Source organism: Panthera uncia, chromosome B4 (genome assembly GCF_023721935.1).
Source record: "Panthera uncia isolate 11264 chromosome B4, Puncia_PCG_1.0, whole genome shotgun sequence".
Classification (NCBI taxonomy): domain Eukaryota; kingdom Metazoa; phylum Chordata; class Mammalia; order Carnivora; family Felidae; genus Panthera; species Panthera uncia.
Genome location: NC_064809.1, coordinates 20,307,153 through 20,326,619, shown reverse-complemented (window position 1 = coordinate 20,326,619; position 19,467 = coordinate 20,307,153). Strand labels below are relative to the sequence as shown.

The window sequence follows — 19,467 nt, the reverse complement described above, 5'->3', positions numbered from 1 at the left end:
GAGCAGTTTGTTTTCCTTTTTTAGGATTTCCACAATCAGATTTTTAAATGCCATACACCAAGAGCTCTTATTTTATTAATTTCTTTACATCCAAGTTAGTTAGCTTATAGTCCAACAATGATTTCGGGAGTAGATTCCTTAATGCCCCTTGCCCATTTAGCCTATCCCCCCTCCCACACCCCCTCCAGCAACCCTCTGTTTGTTCTTCATATTCAAGAGTCGCAGAGTTGGTTTTATACTTCTTTTCTATTTATCAAATTACCTGGCACAGGTCTGAATATACAACTAACTCTTATTGAAGCGCTTGTGATCTTGACTCTACTGCAATTTTACTATACTAAGCACTACCTACTCTATCACAGAGTAAGTCTAATTACACTTGCTGATTTCAGCAATTTTACATGTTTTTACTTCTGCAAGTTATTACACGTACATGACTATATTTTCACTCAAGCAATTTCCATCACACTGATGCATTTGATAACATGTTCTCATTTTCCTTCACTGGTCATTTTTTACTTGAAAACACTGAAGTGTTCCTCCCTTGATTTTTTTTTTTTTTTTTTTTTTTTTTTTTAGAGCTAAGAATTTTCAGGCCTTGATTTGGTTTCTCCCAGTCTCTGTGATTATATACCACTGACTACTATTCCTTCATTTGGTTAAGAAATCATAAAATTTCAGGAGCGCCTGGGTGGCTCAGTCAGTTAAGCGTCACAGTTTGGCTCAGGTCATGATCTCACAGTTTGTGGGTTTGAGTCCCACATGAGGCTCTCTGCTGTCAGCACGGAGCCCACTTTGGATCCTCCGTCCCCTTTTCTCTCTGCCCCTCCTCGCTTACACTCTCCCTCTCTCAAAAAATAAACATTTAAAAAAGAAATCATAAGTTTCGGTACCGTATCTCTTTGCCCTGCTTTCTGTGAAATACTTCTTTGCGGCTACAACTATAAAATCAATTATGATTTTAAATGTTATATCCCTTACAACACACAGAGAGTCCTGTAATTTATTTAAAGGGTCAGAATGAATTGTGAAATGTATGGATAGTCTTTTTGCACAGAATTCACCTGTAATGATAAGTAATTCAAGAAAAATCTATGTTCTTCTTTTTATTTTTTTTTTTAATTTTTTTTTCAACGTTTTTTATTTATTTTTGGGACAGAGAGAGACAGAGCATGAACGGGGGAGGGGCAGAGAGAGAGGGAGACACAGAATCGGAAACAGGCTCCAGGCTCCGAGCCATCAGCCCAGAGCCTGACGCGGGGCTCGAACTCACAGACCGCGAGATCGTGACCTGGCTGAAGTCGGACGCTCAACCGACTGCGCCACCCAGGCGCCCCTATGTTCTTCTTTTTAACGTACTCTCATAACTATAGTATCCTCTGAATTTTGTTTGGTGAGTCACTGTTAATTCAGGTGTTTGTGAGTGAAGGGCTCCCACATCCGGTATGTCATTAAGTGGGGAGGGGTGAGAAGAAGCTGGGACCAAGACCACTGACTCCCACAGGCAGCTAGCAGCTCTTCTAAGAGGGCACAAAGCACACTTTACCATGTACCAGGGACTCCCGTAAGAAATTTACAAATATTAACCCATGGGGCGCCTGGGTGGCTCAGTTGGTTAAGCGTCCGACTTCGGCTCAGGTCATGATCTCATGGTTTGTGAGTTCGAGCTCCATGTCGGGCTCTGTGCTGACAGCTCAGGGCCTGGAGCCTGCTTCGGATTCTGTGTCTTCCTCTCTGCCTCTCCTCTGCTCATTCTCTCTCAAAAATGAATAAGTTTTTAAAAAATTAAAAAAATATATTAACCCATCAGTCATTATTACAATTCTATGAGACTTGATATATACTATTTTATAGCTCTAGTGTCTATGCTCTCCTGTTTCTCCTCCCCAATATCAATCACAGCCCATTTGCCAATGAAAACTGACCTATATGTGCATACCAAAGGGTATAATCTGTTGCGTTCATTCTACCATTAACACATCTGTAGCTCTCTTCCCTGACGACTGTATTAAACCAAGATTTCATTCATTCTTCCAGTGCCAACTCTTCGACTCTTAACTGGGTCATGGCCACCACTGTCTATATGAGAGATCTGAACTGAGTAAGTACACAGAGCATAAAAGTTATGGCAAGTTCAATTCATAATACGTGAGATAAAATGATTGGAATTAGAGGGTTTATAATTACATGAAAAAATATCAAATGGGCTTTTAATAGAGTTTTCTTTTTTTTTTTAATTTTTTTTTTAACGTTTATTTATTTTTGAGACAGGGAGAGACAGAGCATGAACGGGGGAAGGTCAGAGAGAGGGAGACACAGAATCTGAGCTGTCAGCACAGAGCCCGACGCGGGGCTTGAACTCACGGACCGCGAGATCATGACCTGAGCCGAAGTCGGCCGTTTAACCGACTGAGCCACCCAGGTGCCCCATATAGTTTTCCAATGAACATGCGAATTCCATGTATCCAAACCTCTATTTTCAGCTAAGCTCACTCTCTTGAGTCCCAGAGCCATATATATCCAAATTGCTGACTACAGGCATGGACACATAGATATCCCTGACACTTCAACTTCACCACTATTACAGAAATCACCATTTCCTTCTGCTTTTTGTATCCCTTCTCCATTAAGGAATGGCAACCAGAAGACTGTGAGTCACCTTGAACTCCTCTCCCTCCGGACCTGCCCCTGCCCCTCCTACGAAGTCACAAATCCTACAGATCTGTCATGCAGCATGAGTGCTAAAGCAAAAATGGGCACATGGTCTTCCTGATCCTGTTTTAATCCCCTCCAGTCTGCTCTCCACACTGCTGTGAAAATCATCTCTCTAAAACCCCAAATTGGGGTGTCTGATGGCTCCGTCAGTTAAGCTTCTGACTACGGCTCAGGTCATGATCTCGCGGTCTGTGAATTCCAGCCCCGCACAGGACTCTGTGCTGACAGCTCAGAGCCTGGAGTCTGCTTCAGATTCTGTGTCTCCCTCTCTCTCTGCCCCTCCGTCACTCACACTCTCTCTCTCTCTCTCTCTCTCTCAAAAATAAACATTAAAAAAATGTTTTTAAATAAATAAAAATTTTAAAAACACACACACACAAAATGGATCCCTTTGTTCCTCTAATGAAAGCCCTTCAGTGGCTTGCTACCAATTTCAGGATAAATCCAAACTTTGGATGAGGTCCTTTATAATTAGGCCTGTTTTCCTCTGCAGCCACGGACTTTACTCTCCCGGCCGTATTATCTCAAGAAGCTCCTGCCAGATCTAAACATTTGTCTTTTCCATCAAGTACCACCTTTTCTCTTGCCTCTGTGCCTTTGCACATAACATTCCCTCTACCTGAGCACAGTTTTCCTCTCTCCCATCTTCATCTGGCTGTCCTAGGAAACTCAGCTGGATAATATCTCCTTCTAGAAGTCTTCCATGAAAGCACCCTTCATTTCAAAAGCTTGAGTTAGATACCCTTCATAGGTGCTCCGTATGTCTATATATTGGACACTTATCAAATAGCATTTATATATCTCTCCTGTAGCAAATAAGCTCCTTAAAAGTATCGTCTCTGCCTTCTATTTTTGCATGGCAAGCATCTAAGCATGCACCTGGCCCTTGCATACTCAATAAATGTTGAACGATGAATGAACAAGCTGCAAAATTTAATGTGCAACTTTCTCTTTTTAGGCCAATTTTAGTTAAAAGAAAAACAAAATAAGCTTCTGTTTGGAGTCACTTTTTAAAAGGTTTAGAGATAAATAGTGGTGATGGCTGCATAACATTAGGAATGTAATTAATGTCGCTGAATTGTGTGGTTCAAATGGCAAATTGTGCTATATTTTACCACAGTTTTTAAAAATTAACAATGTCCCGGAGTGCCTGGCTGGCTCAGTCAAAAGAGCAAACAACTCTTGATCTCAAGGTTGTGAGTTCAAGCCCCATGGTGAGTATAGAGATTAAATAAAAAACATTTTTAAAAATTAACAATGTACCAAAACCCACTGAATTTTACACTTATATGGGTGAATTGTATGGTATGTAAATTGTACCTCAAGTGATTTTTAGAAACTATTTTTAAAATGAAAAAAATGGATTCTAAAATATATGGATAAGCATATAGTTTTTTTTTAAGTTTATTTATTTATTTAGACAGAGAAAGTGTGTGCATGTCAGCAAGGGAGGGGCAGAGAGAGAGGGAGAAAGAGAATCCTAAGCAGATTCTGTACTGTTAGAGCAGAGCCTGAGATGGGGCTCAAACCTACAAATTGTGAGATCATGACCTAAGCCGAAATCAAGTTGGATGCTCAACCGACTGAGCCACCCAGGAGCCCCATGTTCATAGTTTGTTTTTGAAATATATGGGTTATTCAAACTGTTCCCTCACCCCGCATCACCCCATATAGATATAATTCTATTTTAATTTGAAAGTCTTCTGGAGTGCTGCATACACTAGATTAGTCTTGTCTTCTTTCGTCAATGTGTTTCCTCTTTTATTTTTTTATTCATTTATTTTTTTTATTTATTTTTGGGACAGAGAGAGACAGAGCATGAACGGGGGAGGGGCAGAGAGAGAGGGAGACACAGAATCGGAAACAGGCTCCAGGCTCCGAGCCATCAGCCCAGAGCCCGACGCGGGGCTCGAACTCACGGACCGCGAGATCGTGACCTGGCTGAAGTCGGACGCTTAACCGACTGCGCCACCCAGGCGCCCCATGTGTTTCCTCTTTTAAATTGGTACCTTTGATACCCACTTGCCTGCAGAAAATTGGAATGTCCATCAATGGGGTCAGTAGAGAGTAAATAGGTTATAAAAGAATTGTCTGTTCCAAGAGGTGTCAGGGGTAATATTTGGAGAGGGCTCTTTGGAAGGTAATCAGCTCAGAAGTCTATCTTTAGATAAACTGTTGTCTTTTATTCATGCTCCACTTACTTGAAAATTTTTTGAGATAGTTTACTGTAAAAGATACAGATACAAAGATAACGATGAAGAGGCATGTAGGAGAGAGGTGGGGACTATTTGTCAGAAATATAGGGTATAATAGCTGCTGCAGCTGAACTCTAAATATATCACTGAGTTTCCTGGCAGCAAAGGTAAAACTGGAACTACTTTGTAAAATGAGGCAGGAACAAATTTTTTTTTTCCTGAAATTTCCTACGTAGGCCTAGCTTGACGCATAATAGTTAATAAAGATTGGTTGAATAAAAGAGTGCATCTTTACATTAAAAAAAAAAAACCTTGAACAACAAAATGGACAATGTCTTCAGTGGGATTTAGATTTAAAGAGGCTATGGGGAACTCTAAGTATCTGTTTTTAAATAAGCCCTCAAAAAAAAAAAAAAAAGGCATACTATTAGAATAATTCTACAAAGACATTTCTATGGAAAACCAATGTAAGCTACTCTATGGATATAAATTAGTGGTGATTCTAATGACACAGAGATAGAACTCAGAATATACAGAAAAGTGGACAGAGATAATTTCCTCTGAAGACACATGCACGCATACATAATTCACCTGGACGTAGAACCTGAGTAAGTAGCAACTTTAAAAATGAGGCACCCTTACGACAGAAAATGGGGTATGTGGCAAAACCAAGATTTCACCTGAAAATTAGGGAAGTCTGACACGTTCAGAGGAGCCGTTCCCACCCACCGCAATGCAAGACCAAATTTTTCTCAAGGTGTGGCCCTGGGTTTCTCCTAGAGCCACTTCATCTCAGTAGAAACCCCGAAGATCTGACCTCAATGAACAGAGAGTAAAAGTCCTTCACACAAAGCATGGCCAAATAAAAAACACAAAGGCAAGCGTTAAATACATGCTCACATCGACCAGCCGACAAGTACCAAGTGCCTGCCTCTTCCAGTGCTCTACCTCCCGTGTTGTCCGAAGGCCCAGGGGAGCAGGCAGGCCGAGGCAGCCAACCACCTCGGGCTCTGGTGGAGTCTTTCCTTTGCGCTCTCCCTCTCCCCGATCCCAGCGGGGACTCACTCCGTCTAACAGCTCTCCGAAGTGCTATCTCGGTTTGCAACCTCCAGTGGCTTACTCACTTCTCCTGGGGTGCTTTTTAAGAGCTTCTGGCTTGATAAGGCTTCCCTTAGAAGCCCGAGGAAGCCGAAAGGTCCTCTAGCATTCTGAGTCCAGCATAAGCCCTAAATCCAACTCCCACTCCCTCAGACTTCTAGCTACTTCTAGCTACTTCTCAATTAAAGTTACTCCTCTGCGTCCGGCCTCCAGTCAAGCTCCCATAATGGTCTTCTAGGAGACCTCAAAGCCAATTACACACAATTACTAGACAGCCATTGGTACCCAAAGGCCTAAACAGATGACTTGTTTTAACGGTGGTTAGGAACTCCTAGAACCAGCCAGAAATAGCTAATACCTACAAGGTACGCAGAAAGAGTGCAATGTCAGGCAACGATTAAGAAACATGTACTAGTCTCAGTTTGGCCAGGACTGACTTTGTCTGTGATGAAGGCAATTATCCGACCATTTGGGGGCTTAAGGATCCACACTCAAGAGTCGTACTCTACCTACCTGACCTGTTACAACAACACACCTTTAAAGAGATGTGAAAACACTTAGAAAAATAATTATTCCTTCTTTCATTCTATTTAAATATGTTGAATCTCTGCCCCACGCTCAGCATTATGCTAGGCATGGAATTTACATTTTGTGGAGAGAACAGAAACTAAATCAATCGTGATGAGTATCGTGATGAGTATCATTGAAAAGAAATATTAGGAGCAAGGATAGCATAAATCAAGAGACTTAACTTACTGTGAGGGCTCAAGGAAGGTTTCCCTGAGGAATCAACATCTAAACAGAGCCATGAAGAATGAGCAGAAATTAATTAGGTGAAGAAGTATAGGAAAAGTTCTAGTCAGAGCAGCAAAAGCCATGAAAAAACATTGAAATGTAAAGAGGAGTTAGGAAATATTCAAATAACTTTTCAAAAACATTGATTTGTCACATAAAATTTCCCCACACAAACTTGCCATTTCTAAGCATTTCTAAGCCCCGCTCTTATAGGATCATCCATAGCCTGGATTTTTCTTTTTTTTAAATCATCCAGTTTTTCCTAAGAAAACTATGAGATCCTAGCCCTGGTTATATTATTTTCTACTTATATACCAGTGGTTAGATAACAAAGCAGATAAATGTCCATGAAGGAACAAGGGTTTGGAACACAGAATAAAATTTGGAATAATCTTGTTTTTAGGATATTATTGCATATTATTAACACATATTATTAAGTGCACACAAGTTCAGAATTTTTATAGTTCCTGAAATGTTTTCCGCTTAAGCAAACAAACAAAACACAAAAAACCACTATCCCTATCCTTTAAGAAAAGATCGGTGCTTTAATTATCATGCATTCACATTTCTAAGACTCCTTTTATATTCATGAAATTTAAATAGCATGATTAGTTAAGGGGTTTTGTTTTGTTTTGTTTTTTTCTTTTTGTTTTTTGTTTTTGAAGTTGCTCTACTCATTATCTTTTCAGTTTCAATATCCTTTGGAACAGAGAATCATGGTACTTGTACCTACCAGGCTGTTTTAAACACATTACAAATGCTTACTACAGGCTTTTCCTTCTCAGCAAATTGAGATGCTAAATCATTAATCTGAACATTTTCACCTGGCCCCAGACACAGGACATTGAAAATCATTTTGTGTCAACACATAAGACTTATTTCCTTGAATTCTAAACCCATCAAATTGCCTAAATTTGCAAATTAGCTTCAGGCAGATGCCTGTTTAAAGTGTCAAGCAGTTCTCCATTCCTGCTCTACTGAAAACGGGCATAACTCCTGATTAGGAATGTTTATTGTTTTGCAATAGGTTACATGTTAAATATTACAAAGTATTACTTTAAACTTTACCCCCAATTTTTCTTACATAAATCCCTGCTTCAGAAATAGTTCACATAGCTAAGCAGGTTAAAAAGAATTTTTGGGGGAGTTTGTATATTAGCTTACCATGAAAGACAGAATTTCTAAGCAACCTAAGAGTGGCCTGATATTCCCAAATGCCACAAAACGTGTTTCTTATATTTTGCAACTAAACAATCACCTCCATTTGCTGAAATTCAACAACTGGTAGAAGTAACAGTGTATTATCTCTACTATCCACAATGTGTTACATGTGTTACTGCTTATTCAAGATGGGGGGGAAGTATCAAAATTCATTTTTTAATAGCCGTACAGATGTATTATTGGTTCTAAGTACAGAGTTGGCGGGTGCATAAAGAGATTTTATAACAAACATTAAACTTTGTAATGTTTTCACCTATGTTTCTGATTTAGAAGGAACAAAATCTCAGTAAGGAAAAAGTAACTCTAGGTTACAGACACATTGTATACCATTTTTTCTAGCAACAATTTTGTTTAGAAATCAAAATCATTTTTTGTCCAAATACTCTGAAGATGACACCTTGCAGCCCTTTGTTTGCTTTAGTAATTAACTTGGGACATAATATTCTTATTAGCACATCAGAGATGTAATGAAAAAGATCAGAGATTTAAATGAAACAAAACTCCATTGAAAGTTTTTACCTTTAAAGTTCCTTCCACAGTGAATGAATTCAAAAATTCTCAACAAGTGAACTAATACTGATTTATCGTGATGTCTATATGGGAAATATTTTTCACCTTATCTTGGATCCATGATATGTATTTAGTAAAGCAGTTCATTAAAGGAGAAAAGTGAGAAGACAAAAGAAAACAAAACCCTCTCAGGTATGCAGAGAGTATGTGAAAGTCAGGAATAAAATGCATTGGTATTTTATTCTACCAAAATGAAGTCACTTGACTGGAAAAAAAAAAAAAAAAAAGAAAGCTTGGCAAGTGATGCATATATATTGTGGCTCTTTCGAAAGTATTTTAAAATCCATGTTGATTTTTTTTAAAAGAACAAACCATTCGAATGGTTTATAGACCAGTAAGTGCTCATAACAAAGCTTACAGATTATGATTATTTTAATTAAAAGAATAAATCCATTGGAATATCCATTAGCTGTCTTAATGTAAAATTATTAAAGGAGTGCTTAAGTTGAATCTACGTAACATGAAATATGTTAAAAATATTTTTCCTCAAGAAAAACAATCTTAGCATTCTATCAACATTGCAGACAACTTCAAAACACTGTTATATTCCTTTTGTATTCCATTCCTTCATAAGCCAGACCATGAGTGGAAATAGGTGGCTATTTAAGATGTCATATCTAAGTCACTTATACTTTGATGATCACTTAGCCTAATGATTAAATTCCATAACATATTCTACATTGTACACATACAGGAAGAGATAACCTGCCACTGTTATACTAAAATGTGATGCTCTGTATCTTAAGTGTTATTTATACCCCTGTATTTCAGTATCAAATTTTTAAAATAATGCCAATCATTTTCCCTTTCAAAAAATGTTTTAGTTTAGCTAAAATATAGTATACACATAGTTCAGAAATTACATATGTGTAAAAAGTAAGTGCCCATTCACAAAAGCAACTGAGTAGGACTGAGAGGGGGGAAAAACTAAAACTTAAGTGCATTTAAAAATATAATATGCTCTTATAAACTTATATTAGTCACTATATATGAAATACTGTGTCCAACACTGCTATGGGTACTTTGAGGAGTACATACTCTTGCTCATAAGCACACACACACACACACACACACACACACACACACATGCAGAAGACAATCCACATGAAACAAACACAGAACAAAAGATTACCAACTTTGACATTTTCAAAAGGAGAACAGATTGGTGGTTGTCCAGGGTTAGGGACAAGAAGAACGTGGGTGTGGTTCTAAAAGGGCAAAAAAAAGTGATCCTGGCAGTAAGAAAGTGTTCTCTATCTGGATGGATACACACGGGATAAAACTGTATAGAACTAAACGCACACACACAGACACACACACACACACACACACACACACACACACAAATAAGTACAAGCAAAACTGGGAAAAACCGAATAAAACTGATGGACTTTTGTCAGTGCCAACTGTCTACCATACACACTTTTGAGGCACAGGGGAGCTCTATTATTTCTTACAACTGCATGTAAATCCACAATTATCCCAAAACAAAGAGTTTTAAAACATGATTATCAAATACACTTTCTCTATTCCAAATACAACCCCTCCCCCTACAAAAACATACACGGAATAAACACCCAAATCCCTCTCAGTGACAGAAGAAACTGCCGTCTAGGTACAACAGTCATTCCCCTCAAAGAAGCCAGAGTAAACGTTATGTCTCAACATTCTTGCCTTGTCAATGCGTTCTTAAAGTTCTTTTAACTCCGTGTTCATTTGAATGAGTTTTAAAGATCACGTCCTATACATTGAACGCTTCTTACAACACAGTAGCGATCAAATGCTACCTTAGTTTGAGTTCAGATGGTGGTGGAATCGTCCTTAAGCTTCCATTATCTTCTCCATCTGCTTATGTTAATTGATAAGAAGCAAACCTCCCTCTGCCCCCCTCCCCCCTTCCTCTTTCTAGAGGTTGCCTGAGCTCGGGCTGGGGGGGGGGGGGGGGGGGGGGGGGCGGCGGTGAAATGACAGCACCACAAGGACCTCTCAAAGCTAACACTCTGCCTACTTGGAATGTCTTGGAAATTATTCAAGCAAACCTCTGCTCTGTCACTAATGCAAGACGAGAAATAATGTGTCCACGGCTCTGGAATTCCTTTGGTGTGAGGAAGTCGAAGGTGATCAAAGGCAGGGTGACAGGCAACGGCACCCGCCTAAAATGGGTCTGATTAAGGCGGATTCCCATTCGTGTAAAATGACTTCCAGGCAGTTCGTACGGCCTTGACTTTCAGCCTGACACTTGCCTGGTTGTGAGAAAGATGCAAGGGGGGGGACGCCGGGCCCCTCTCGCGCCCGTCTGGAGGCTCTGCCCTCTCGGCCTCACACCCAGAAAGACCCGCTCAAGAGAACGAATCCCTCCAGCTACAGCGTCCGCGGTGGGCTGTTGGAACTTAGGGACGCCGCCCTCCCGTCCCCACCCTGCTCCTCTCCCAAAGCTCAGCCGGCAGGGGAGCGGGGCGACGGGGGAGCCCGGGGTTGAGGCAGGCGGCCGGGGACACTGGCCAACAAGGGGCCCGGGATCCGGGGTGAGGGGAGGGAGGCCAGGGGGCACCGCGGGGACCAGGACCTCGAGGTGCAGGGGCGAGGCCGGGGGCGCGGAGCGACGCGCGGTCAGGGTGCGGGCTCACCCGCGTTCTGCAGGGTCTCGATGTTTTGGGGTCTGGTCGCCAGCTCCGCCACCATCTGCACGAACTGGATCCGGGCTTTCTGGTACTGCTCGAACACTGCGGGGGTGGGGGGAGAGACACGGTGCAGCCGCCGTCCCCGCCGTCCCCGCCGCCAGCCCCGTCGGGGCGCCCCGGGCCCTACCTTGCAACACCTGCCTCTGACTCATGGCGACAAGCCCGGCGGCGACGCGGCCGGTCCGCGCCCGGCCTGCGAGGACGCCGAGGGGGCGACCGCCGCGACGCCTCGGCCTCCGACGGGAGCCGGGTCTCTCTGTGTACCCGCGTCTCCCGGGCAACCGACCGGAACCGGAACGCGACCGTCTCGCGGCAACGGCCGGCCCGGGCGTGACGTCACAGCCGCGGTCCCGGGCGCCGGCGGCCAGCCCCGGGGGAACTTGCGCCTGCAGGGGCCCCGGGGGGCCGAGCCGCAGTCGCCCAGTCGCCGTGGCAGTCGTGCACCGTGGATGTCGCTGTGCTGCGGGCCACGGGCGTCCGCCAGGAGTGCGGGCGTCCGTGCTCACCGAACCCCCAGCCGCGAAGCTTCCAGACTGCGGCGCCGACTGGGTCCGGGTTGGGGGTTGGGGGGAGCCCCCAAGAGAACCCCGAGAGTCCAGAAAGCTACGCCAGGGGAGTCGTCTTGGCTTAGACGGTCAAGAGAAGTCTCACGTGTGACCTTGTGTCATCTGATGCAGACATTGTCAGTGCAACCTTAAAGCCAGATGGTTTTCCCCTTTAATCCAGCTTTCATGTCACCTGGCATTTCTGGCTTCAGGATTCCCGGAGGGTCGAGACCAACCATGTTCATAACTTTAATTATACTGCTTTAAAAGTATGTGATGAGCAACTCCTAGAGTTTCAATGAGAAAAGTAGACGGGAAACCAGTAGGATAAATGTCCTGTCCTCCGTGACTTTCTCCTAGTTACTACTAACTTTGCGGCTTCCTCACTTTTGTGAGTTTTAAACGTTTGTCTTTGTCTTTTAAATGCAGCCTTCATTTTGTTGCCTAAATGACCTCTCCAAAAGAAAGAGAGAGAGAATCTTCCCCTGGAAAGTCTTGATTCTAATTATCTTAGCCAGACTTCCCTAGCTTGTAGAACTTTAATTTTTTTTTTTTTTTACCCAGTTTCTTTTAACAAAACTTAAGCACTTAGTCTTGTCACTGGTTTCTAGCTTGCCTGAAAACTGTATAGGAAATGTTTCAATGACGGGTGTCAATTTTAAATGTTTCTCCATCAGAAACTACAATTTCTCCGGGTGTCAGTGGACTAGATAGCCACGGCTGCTGCTGAGTAGTGACAAGGCAAGAAACTTCCTGATATCTCATCCATAGAAGGGAGTAGGCAGACTTAGCTGCTCTCATATTTGGGGTGCGTCCTCTATAATCTTTAAGATCTCCCCCTGACTTGGGCTTTCTGACGCAGTCCTGATATTCAGTGGAGCCGCAGGTAGTTAGGGAAAGGACCAGTAATAAGAGAGAAGAGTAAGTGTGTTCACTCAGGTCTCTGCTCTGCCCCGAGCAGGTGGAGGTCTTTTGCTCCGCAAGTTCAGAAGTCAGTGATACTCACGATCCCTCCACCTAACTCCAAAGTCATCAGTTTCACAATGATCGCCACACTTCTCCAAGGAAAGAGGTCCTTTAAAATTAAAGTTTCTGTATGTTCCCATTTAGAGACATAGGGGAAAACAGATTGAGCAAATAATTAAAATGGCAAATAAAACCTTCACTGTAATTTTGTTTTCAGTTCCTTGTTGCATTATGAAAAAAAAAATCCCCGTAAAACTAAAAGGTTCCATATTTGGTTTCAGTCCTTAAATAATTCAAACTCCCAAGCTACCATAGCTGCCATTTTTAGTAATTGTTTTAGTATGATTTCTACTTTAAAAGTGTTGAGATAGGAACTTGATAGTGAAAAAAATGTCTAAGTCTTACAGTACATATACAAGTCTACTTATGGAATGCTACAAAGTTTAAAAGCTTCAGTTCAAATGGTACATAAATTATTTTTAACTATAGGTTCTGAATATCTGTCATTAACAATGCCTCTGGGTTAAATTGTATTGTTTCTAATAAAACATAGTATAGGATTCCTAGTTTATATCTGAAATTGGACACATTAAAGAAGTAGATCTTTGCTCTTTATTCTAGATTTTTTTTGAAAAACAGTCTTTAAAATTAAATGGAGAAATGTAACAGAATGATTATAATATACATATAAATGAAGTATCAGCAATTCAAATATAAAATATGGCAGCAGGTTACTTTTACTGACAAGAAAGCCAATCTATATTTTCTGACCCACTTTTCAACTTACTGACTTCAAAATAAAACACCTTCTGTTTTTCAAAGCTAATTGAATGCCCCATGATCACATACACACCTGTAACAGTTAAGTAATGAGAAAGAAAACTGTTCAAAAGGATAGTTCAGGTTTTAAAAAAGTGCTATTTAAGATGACTGTTCTTAAAGTACCATCTGACCTTAAATTCAGATATACACTGTACTTGATCTATTAAACTCTACATTTGATTGAGGATGAAACATGTTATCTGAAGAAATTGCAAAAGTGTTTCTATGAAAGATTTTTTTGGAAGCCTGTGGCTCCTTTTGTAAAAAGCTAGTCATGTGTAACTTTAAATTCACTTTTGCATTTAATTTTTTTCCTTATGAAAATTAGACTTAAAAAGACAACATTATAAAGCCAGTTTAAATATCCTGTTCTTTTTCTCTAAAAATCTGCTTAGGGAATTCAGAAAAATCCCATTTTCATGGGAATATATTCCACCCATGCCTAAAAGAAATTTTGCTAATTTTAGCATACATATATTTTTTTTCTTCAGCTCCTAGCCGAATTTTAAAAGTTAAGGCTTTATGTGTGCTAATTAGATATTAACATCCACATTTAAAAAATTGTGGAGGTGAATCAAGTGTGTGTGTTCCTCTACCAAGCCAAACACATATTAAGTATCAATGTGTGCCAGACAATTGCTAATAACAGAATGTGCCTGTCTCCTAGCACATGAAATCAGGTAGGAGAAAGACATGTAAACAAAGTGTTAATTCATTCAACAAGTATACCTTGCAGCCTGCCCCTGTTTTAAGAGCGGTAATTGCTCTAAACCACATAAGTGCTTTGGAAGCAAAGACAAGGGACTTAGGGGAACCTAGGTGAAGAAATGAGAATATCTACATCACCTAAATAATAAAAGCCTTCTTGGCTTTAAGAAAAATTAACTGGGTTTTATCTAGATAGGAAATCTCCCTCTCCCCTCCCTCAAAGGATTAAAATACTGTTAGCATTGAAGTAGGCATTCACTTGGCAATTGCATGTAATCATTCAAGTTATAGAATACAATAATCATTTTCCCAACAAATCTAAAATTACTGAAATAACTCCATATTTGCATACTTGAATTAAAAATAAAAGCACTACATACCCCATAACCAAATTAGGGGACTCAAAGTATTATCTATAATGATGAAAGCAAACATATGACCCTGAAATGTTTCTCGGGCAGTCTTTTGGGGGGAAACATCAGGATTTTACACTTAGGTCTCAACAGACCTTCCATTGTGCCATTAGGTTTGTTGGCAGTGCAAAAGAGACTCGGTCACTCCTATCCAGGAGGAGAAGATTAACATTTCTATGCTTATGTAGTATTTGTCTTACCTATTCTTTGCTTTTCAAGCCTTTCAAAAGTCAGTTCTTTACATTTTAAACTTTAAAGTGTTTACGTTTCAGGGATAAGGTCAGTAAAATATTAAGATGACAGTGGTTGAACTGGCCCAAAGGATACACCTGCACATGTCTTTCTTTTCCAGTAATTCAATGGATGCTGAGACTGGACTCATCTTTTCCACTCCCAAAGTAAACCGTGGTTAGGGGGATTCCACACACGAATAATTTCGCTTCCAAAGGCAGCATATAGCACAAAGTGATTGATACTAAAAATGGATGTAGACTTCTGACATAGGCACTGGGACATGCATAAAAGTGTGTGTGTGTGTGTGTGTGTGTGTGTGTGTGTGTGTGTGTGTGTATCTCTTTAAAGAACTGAGTTTTCTTTAAAAATTGTACCCCCCCCCCCCCCCCCCATCACCCGATAGAGATCTCTGGGCTCCTTGACACAGAGGTTAACCACTCTCTCAACACTTCCCATGCCCCCCACCTCTTTAAAACCTTGGCGTTGTTGGACTTGTCTCAGGGAAGGTAGGTACTGTTCCCTTCCCATCTTCTTCTTAGTACAGGATACAAGAGACAAAAATGGAAGGGAAGGTGTCACATAGGAAACGACCCCTGGAGCCCACCACGCCTGCATCCGGTCCAAGACCTGGGAGGACTCGGTCCCCGCACGCCTCAGGTGCGGGTCCAGCGCCACAGCTGCGCGGGGCTCCGCCAACTCTGAGCCCAAAGTTCTCGGCCGGCTCCGCAAAGCTGGACGCAGGCGGGTCTCGGCGCCGGGTGGACACGAGGTTCCCGGCTCGACGGCGCTGGCCCCGGCCGGCAACTGTGTTCAGTGCGGAGGGGGGTGTTGGGGCCCGAGGGGAAGGGAAGAACGTAGGACTCCCAGACGTCCTCAGCTTTTCCTTTAGTCCACAAGTTCTCAAACTCCAACGAGCACCTCCGCGCAGTTTCTAACGAGGGAGGGGGCGCGGGAGTCGGTTGGGGCCGGGGTCAGGCGGTAGTTTGGAAACCCTCGAGGGCCCCGCCGCCAGGCCACGGGCTAGGCCGAAAAGGGGGAGTCAGGGTCGGGGGCGCAGGCAGGAAGAAGAGGCGGGGGCGCTCGGCCCGAAGGCGCGAGTGCGGAAGCGCGGCGCAGGCTCGGCCCGGCGGCCTCCCTCCCGCGGGGCCTCCCCGAGCTGGCTGTGCGCTCTGCCGCTGCGAAGCCGAAGGGTGCGAGCGAGGTGGGGTGCGGGGGTGGGGGGGGGGGAAGTCCCACTCTCCGTGCATCCTCACTGCCCCGAGGCCCGCCGGCCTGGGGATGGTGAGGGAAGGGGCCGCGGGTCCCGCACAGCCGGCGTCTGCTGAGGGGCGGGTTGCAGGAAAAAGAAGGCCTCTATCCTTTCGTTTTGCTTTCCCGGGCCAGGCCTCCAGCAAGAACCGCACCGCCACACGGGCTCTCGCGGAGAGGTCCCGGCCCGAGCCTCCCCGCGCCACAGCTGACCCGTGGGCCCGGCAAAGGTGCGGCCAAGTCTCAGGGGCCAGCCCGGAGCGGGCGGAGACCAGGACGCCGGGAGCCGAGGTCCCGCAGCGCTGGCGCAGCCAGAAATACTCGCCGCGGCCGCTCCGGTCGGCCCTGCTTCCCCCTGACTTTGTCCAGCCAGGAGTTATAAAGAGAGCCCCGTTAGCGGGGGGAAGCCAGGAGGTTCAGACTCTCTTTGCCGGGGTGGGGAGGGAACCCCGCACCACCTTACACCAGCCAGCTCCCTAGACCCCGCGGCACAGGCCAGATCCCAGAGGCGGGGTGAAAAGCCAAAAGCTCACTTAAAAAAAAAAAAAAAAAAAAAGCCCTACCTCACTGCGCATGTGCGAACCTCAATTTTTTTTTTTATTTTTGACGTCATTTTGTTATATCAAGTCCCAACCCAAAACTTCTTGCTCAATGATTACTCTGAATAACAACTGACTTTATGCTCTGACCCCTAGGAAACAGTGCAAAAGTAATGAGAGAAGAGTTTCAAGGTTTCTTTTACAAAAAACGGCATAGGCTGTTTATCCACTCTGCATGTGGATTTCCCCCACGGAGATTATCAGAGCCGAAAGTGAGCTCCGCTAAAACGTAGACTAGGATGCAAGGCGCGGCGGCACAGCATATCTAAAACCGGTATTTTAGAGGAAACATCTGAATATTGCTAAAGCTGGATTACTTTAATTTGTCTCCTGCTCCAACGTTACCCCATATTTATTTTTTTTTTGGGGGGGGGTGAAGAATAAAGGTTCTCATATGGATAAAACATTAATGACTACCTATATGAAGAAAATACTAATACCATTCCCATTAGCAAGAATGGAAATGATTATAAAGTAATGCTTTTTCTTCTAGGAGTGTTTCCTCCACTACCCCCACCCCCCCCCCCCCCCCCCCCCCCCCCTCTCTGGTAAAAGACTACGTAGTTGCTTTTCATTTTAATTGTAAGTCAAGAGTAAAGTTCTTAGAAGTTCGAATAGACTTAGAAATATATAAATAATGCCACTATCTTTATGGCCAAATCCCAAATGGAAACAAACTTACTAACAAACTCTTGGCTTGAAGAGTGCCTTACAATACTGTGGACACCAAATGGGGACAGTGAAGATAGAGGGGCTTCTGTTGCACAATTGGATAGAAAAACATTGATTCTCTTTAAAAACAATGTGGTGCTTATGTGTGATTTAAATGTGTGGCAAGAATTTAAGAGTGATACCAAGTAACTAGTATCAGTTATCTTTGTGGGAAAGAATATTCCCAGAGCCCATTGCAGACCATGGTAATATAACAGACTTGTATTGCACGAGAGTCTCTCTTCAAGTTTGGAGAGCCTATATGAATTGTGTATATTAAAGCTCATGAAATGCATTCTCTTACATCTATTTTAAAGGATGCTTATATTATTCTGTTGTAAACTTACTTTGTGGTAATGAATTTCCTTAGAGGTATTCTCCAAAGTGATGAGAATTTTAATAGGTGCATAATTTGAGTAGAATGAACATTTAGTAAAAGTGATTGGGGTCCAGTGCATCTCATAACCTCTGTCTCCATAGAACATGATGGGATGGTTTGAAGAGAACCCAAGTGAAAATATTTTAAGAAAATTGTCACGAGGCATATTTAGAAAGAAACAGCTGGTAAACACATTTTCCCAAGCTTACTCTGACCGAGTTCTTCAGTTACATTAGAAAACAAACTGTAATGCATCATGTTCAAAGCAAAAACACTGTCCTGAGTTAATTACTGATAACATTAATTTTCTGATTCATGAACAACTAGATGCTTTCTAAACATCACTTTATCTTCCCAGTACGAGTCACACTTAAGTATTTTGGAAGTGTGTTTATTAAACTTGGGGTTTTCTTTTTCTTTTTCTTTTTCTTTTCTTTTTCTTTTTCAGAAGGTTGGAAAGGAGTCAAAAATTGCGTGGTAGGATTCTATAGAAATGTAACCGATTCCAATAAATAGTCCTCTGTACGGAAGTACATTATGGAAATGACGTGGTTGTCAGACCTAATTGCTTGGCTTTTGAGTCCTCATAGAAGAAATTCTACAGCCTTAGGGGTGTAGACTCAAAAGCAGCAGCATTTCTGGTTTCAGTTTAAATAAAACAATGAAATCCATCATTATTCAAGTCAATAGCGATAATTCACATGAATATGAATGCACTTTGATCTTATCCTTCAATTCATTGAAAGACACAGTCGTAATGAAAAAGGGAGATAATCTCTTTAACTTGGTCCAAAGCAAGTTGTTGGAGCTTTTCTTTCTTGAAAGACCGTAGAAGGGAACTTTTCACTAAAGCCTTGCTTTCCTATTTTTAAGGTGGTGGTGGGGTGTTTGGGCAAGCTACAGGTCATTATGTTGCCTCCAGGAACCAAGTAGTGCTAACTTTCTTCTTTGAAGTAAACTGCCTTATTTAATGAACTTGACATTTTGTGAAGCTTGAAAGTGAACCCCTTTTAAAATATCATACCTAAGAGTCATTTTAGGATGCGTGTTGATTTGAGTTTACCATCAGATATGATTAATTAAGACATATTAGCTACTTTCACTGTGTTTTAAAGCTGACTTAAATGATAAAGGATATTTCAAGATGCATTGCCTTGGTAGATTTGCAACATCCAATACTCGCCCCTTTAACGTTCTTGTTGAACTGTGCAGGAAGCTAATGTCTTGCCTGTGCTGTATGAAAGTATGAAAGGCACTTTAAAATTTCATCTTGCATATGGCTATTTAAACCAATTTTCAGACACCTTTAGTGGGAAAATAGCAAACTTACAAGTTCTTATATACAATTTATCATTGTTCTTAGAATTCTGGAAACATCTGTCAGATAATTTTAGCACAATCGACCAGACTTGAAATATAATTAGGTAAAAACATGCATGAATGAGAATATCTGGTTTCCACTAACTTGGAAAATGTTTAGCTTTTCACTGATTTCATTAAAGGTACCCAAGCTGTATAGTAGATACTAATATATATATATATATATATATATATATATATATATATA

General features: G+C 42.0%; 1 protein-coding gene across 1 annotated transcript in view; it reads right to left on the bottom strand.

The window, feature by feature from the left end:
* The window catches only part of SPAG6 (sperm associated antigen 6), a 64,334-nt gene extending 52,788 nt beyond the window's left edge, over positions 1-11,546 (bottom strand). Inside the window, exons 1-2 of the mRNA XM_049626635.1 lie at positions 11,403-11,546; positions 11,222-11,317 (exon numbers count right to left, since the gene is read on the bottom strand). Of these exons, the coding sequence (XP_049482592.1) occupies positions 11,222-11,317; positions 11,403-11,427 (121 nt within the window). The 5' untranslated portion in view covers positions 11,428-11,546. The remainder of the gene's footprint in view (positions 1-11,221; positions 11,318-11,402) is intronic.
* Positions 11,547-19,467: the final 7,921 nt, after the last annotated feature.